General features: G+C 35.1%; 1 protein-coding gene across 1 annotated transcript; it reads left to right on the top strand.

Moving 5' to 3' along the window:
- The first annotated feature begins 2,002 nt into the window (after positions 1–2,002).
- LOC143565802 (protein HOTHEAD-like) lies at positions 2,003–4,132 on the top strand. Its single transcript, XM_077052666.1, has 4 exons — positions 2,003–2,638; positions 2,840–3,228; positions 3,347–3,855; positions 3,960–4,132. The coding sequence occupies exons 1-4, from the start codon at positions 2,005–2,007 to the stop codon at positions 4,009–4,011; spliced, it is 1,584 nt and encodes a 527-aa protein (XP_076908781.1). The 5' UTR covers positions 2,003–2,004; the 3' UTR covers positions 4,012–4,132.
- Positions 4,133–4,770: the final 638 nt, after the last annotated feature.

Raw genomic sequence — 4,770 nt, 5'->3', positions numbered from 1 at the left:
ATGATTTGATCATTTAAACGAATACCGAACACTACGTGTTTAGAAAATTGGTTTTCTAAACAAACACACTTGAGGATTTAAATAAATTATCTGGATAATTTGTTTATATAAATTAATTATTTAATTGGTTAAATAATTACATAAATGTATGTGCATTTTATAAAAATGAGTTTTATAAAATAAGAGATGGAGATATTTAAATGTTAAAACAAAAAAAAAAAAAAAAAAAAAAAAAAAATAACAAAACCGGCCACCCCATGTGGGTGGATGGTTTGTCCATTTATTATTTTGTCCTTTTGTGTTGACATCTCCTTTATACATCTCCAATCACAACACATGCATAGCATCACTCCTCTCTCCATTTTGAATTCAAGTTTTGAATCAAAAACTCTCTCCTTCCCTCTCCTAAAAACTCACGGCCAACATTGGCATTTTGGGAGAGCTTGGTGAGCTTGTTTTGGTGTTCAAGAATCCTAGCAAATAACTTGGTGTTGTTGCAAAAGGCTTGGGGTATCACTCTCTTGAGGTTTTCTTCTTTGGAGGCTTGCCTTTCATTCATCATCCCCTTCAACAACCTACATCTTCCTATAAGGTATAAGGAGGTACATTTACATTTTGTGAGCATATTGTTCTTGTAATATTGATCCTTGTTCATTGGGTTTTAGTTTTAACATAATGGTATGTTCTTTAACAAGTATTAAGATATAAGCTTCCGTTGCGTTTTCTAGTTAAATATGGTTAACTTGACTTTGATAAACTTGTTTAAAACCCAACATGTTGTGCCACAAGATATGAATTAATAAGTAACAAACAAGAATTAAATAAGGTTATTGCTTGATTATTAAGAACCTTAGAGGTTAGAGATATAAACTTTATTTGGGAGAGAAAGAAGATGAATGAGCAAAGAATAATGAAGAGGATGGGGTTGTTTATATATGGAAGGAGTAAAACTTGTTTTCCTTGTTTTATATCAATACTTGCATGTGTTTTTTTTAAAAAAAAGGTTTAAATAATACAATCTAGTAACAAATGCAAAAGGTAAGAGATGATTATGAAACATAAAAATCCAACATTTTATATTAGTGAAAGATTTGGTTTACAAATCGGATCGGGTTTTGATACAAATACAAATACAAAAAAGATCGAAAATGACGAATGTTACAAAACCCAACTCATTACCATCCATAAACTCATATTAATCAATAAGGATTAGAATTTATGTCATTACTAAAATAAAACTATTTACCTTAACAATGCAAGTGATAGACGTTGATTAGTTGGCAATAAATTCAAATATATATATATATAAATATGTAAACGGATGGGAAAATTTGCACACGAAGAAGAGGAAGGTTATATATATGTCGTCACTATCTCGTCACTAAAATTTAAGCTATTGTTTGCCATTACTTATAAACCCAACGCTGGTTGTTCATCCCCTTCACTACATTCTTGTTTTCGCTAATGGATTACAACAGCTTCACACGGCGGTCGCCCTTCGTTTTCCGGTTTTTGTTTTCGCTCATAGTATTATTCGCTTCCTCTTCCACCTCTGAAAAACGTACGTAATATTTTGTTTGTAGCTGTACACACAATTTATTGCCTGTTTGCTTTTTGTATTGATATAAACACTGAAAAGAAAAAAACTTTCTCTTGCCGTCAAAAACTTAAAGTATATTTATATTTATTATATCATTTGCTTCACTTTCTACCTCCGGAAAATGTAAGTAATATTTTGTTTGTACACATAACTTATTGCCTGTTTGCTTTTAGTTTCAATATAAACACTGAAAAGAAAAAAGTTTCTCTTGCCGTTAAAAACTTACAATTTTCTTTTTTTTATTTGCTTCACCTTCGGCCTCCGAAAAATGTAAGTAATATTTTGTTTGCACACATAACTTATTGTCTGTTTACTTTCTGTTTTTATTTAAACACTGAAAAGAAAAAAAAGTTTCTCTTACCGTTGAAAAAAATAAAATTTCTTTATTATTTTCAGCTCCGTATATGACATTTGCTAAAGACGCGACCGAGGCGTTGACGGAGTCATCCTACGACTACATAGTAATCGGCGGTGGAACATCCGGGTGCGCATTGGCAGCGACACTTTCACAATCCGCAAAAGTTCTAGTCCTCGAAAGAGGTGATTTACCGTACGGAATCCCATCAGTCAACACCATTAACGGTTTCCTAGACACACTAGCAAACCTGGGTCCCACCTCGGCTTCCCAGACCTTTGTGTCCACTGATGGGGTTGTCAACCAAAGGGCCCGTGTTCTGGGTGGTGGGTCCGCCCTGAACGCGGGTTTTTTCACCAGGGCTAGTGCTGACTTTGTCAGCAGAGCCGGGTGGGACCCGCAGCTGGTGAAGGAGTCATACGAGTGGGTTGAAAAGAAAGTGGCGTTTGAGCCGAAGGTGTTGGCGTGGCAAGCGGCGGTTAGAGACGGGTTGTTGGAAGCTGGAGTGTTGCCCGATAATGGGTTTACGTATGAGCATATATACGGGACGAAAGTTGGCGGTAGCATTTTCGACCGCGACGGCAAGCGGCACACGGCTGCCGATTTGTTAGAGTATGCTGATCCAAGCAACATTGTTGTGTACTTAAATGCAACTGTGCACCAAATATTATTCAAACCACATGGTAACTACATTGAATGCAACTGTAATGGGCTAAAACTTCTTTAGTATCAAATTTTTTATTTTTTTATTATTTTATTATTTTTTAATTTTTATTTTTTTATGAAATGGTTCAAAACATATCGGGTCGGGTTAAGCGAATGTCGGAAAAAACAACACGTTTTAATAGCTTTAAACTTTGTGTTTTATTTTTTTTACGGTGTAGAGCTACGGGCCCACGGAGTATTGTACGTGGACTCGAAAGGGAAAATGCACACAGCTTTTTTAAACGAAGGGTCAACGATGAACGAAGTTATATTATCAGCGGGCACGCTTGGGAGCCCACAGTTGATGATGTTGAGTGGAATTGGGCCTTCGGGACATCTAACGGCCCATGGAATTAAGGTGTTGTTGGACCAGCCCATGGTTGGACAGGGGTTATCTGATAACCCGATGAATTTAGTACTCATTCCTTCACGCCAGCCCGTAGAGATTTCATTGATTGAGGTTGTGGGTATTACCCGATTCGGGAGCTTCATTGAAGCCGCTAGTACCCATATTAACTTGCCATTGCTACAAAAAGTGGGTTACAAATTTGGACTCATTTCTAACCAGGTATATATTATTTAGAATTTTATGACGTTTATTCCAGAATTAATAATATATTAAGAAAAAGAAGAACCACATAATTCACTTTTACATGTGAATATTTTATTTTGGTGCATTATTTCAGACCACAAGTCATCGCTTCGACTTGGATCTATCAGGAGCTAACGCCGGATTGATCCTCGAAAAGGTGATGGGCCCACTCTCTTTCGGCAGTCTCGAGCTCGTTACAGAAAAACCAGATGATAATCCTAAAGTCACATTTAACTACTTCCAAGACCCTCAAGACCTTCAATCGTGCGTTGAAGGCTTGGAAACCATTATAAAGGTGTTAGAATCAAAACCATTGTCGAATTTTCGTGATCCTTTGCTATCGGTTCAAGATTTGTTTGCTTTAGTGGTCGCGTTGCCTTTAAACTTGAGACCTAGGCATGTGAACGCCCCGTTTGACTTAGCGCAATATTGCAAAGACACGGTGATGACCATATGGCATTATCATGGTGGTTGTCAAGTTGATAGAGTTATTGATCGCAACTATAAAGTTATCGGTGTATCCGCACTGCGTGTTATTGATAGTTCAACTCTTTTAAATTCCCCTGGAACAAACCCTCAAGCTACTATGATGATGCTTGGAAGGTATATATATTCATATTGTTCAATAAATATTTATAAAAATAATAGATTAAAATTAAAATATCAACTAACAATTTTTTTTTTGTTATATATTATGACCATTACAGATATATGGGGATAAAAATGCTAGAAGAAAGATCTGCTCATCAAAGGAAGTAGCTAAATGTGCATGGGGAAAACATAACTTATGTTTTTATATACAATTTATATATTATTATTATCATATATTATATACATTGATGCTTAATTACATATACTATCACATGTTTTTATGAAGTACCTATGTAATGTCAGATGGTTTCTTTGAGATAGAAAAAATAAGAGAGTTGGTTGAAAAGATTGCAAATTAATATGAAAAACATTTATGTGTTATCAACATCATATGCCACATTAAGAAAACTTTCCAGAACTAGTTTAAATGTTGTTTGTTACAATTTACAATGTGTTGACAATTTTCTGATTACTATTTCCAAACATGATTGTTATTGTGTACATGATCTAAAAATAGTCATGCATTTATATTATCGCCGAACTAGAACACATAGACTTGATAATTAATGATCCACAAAAATAGAATAATATTAAAGACTGTAACATCAAACTAACCATTTGGTTACAGGTTGGTTTAGAGGGTTTTTTCGGTGGAATAGAGATGATTGAGTTGATCAGTGGTCTGTCAGTATTCCAAATGGTCGTTTTAAAAAGATAGATAAATAAAGATAACCGTATTCAAATGAAAGTTCGACTTTGGAATTCGAGATGCATCGAGGTTTACGTCAAGGTGATCCTTTATCTCCGTTTCTTTTTTTAATAGCTATGGAAGGGTTACATGTGGCCATGGAGGATGCTATTGAAGCGGGTATTTTTAAAGGAGCTCGAATTGGTAGAAATGGAGGGCGGATATCTCATCTATTTTAT

Source organism: Bidens hawaiensis, unplaced genomic scaffold, assembly GCF_021521415.1.
Source record: "Bidens hawaiensis isolate Kalapana, Puna unplaced genomic scaffold, B.hawaiensis_p1.1 tig00022530_1, whole genome shotgun sequence".
Lineage (NCBI taxonomy): Eukaryota > Viridiplantae > Streptophyta > Magnoliopsida > Asterales > Asteraceae > Bidens > Bidens hawaiensis.
This window is presented reverse-complemented; position numbering and strand designations above follow the sequence as displayed.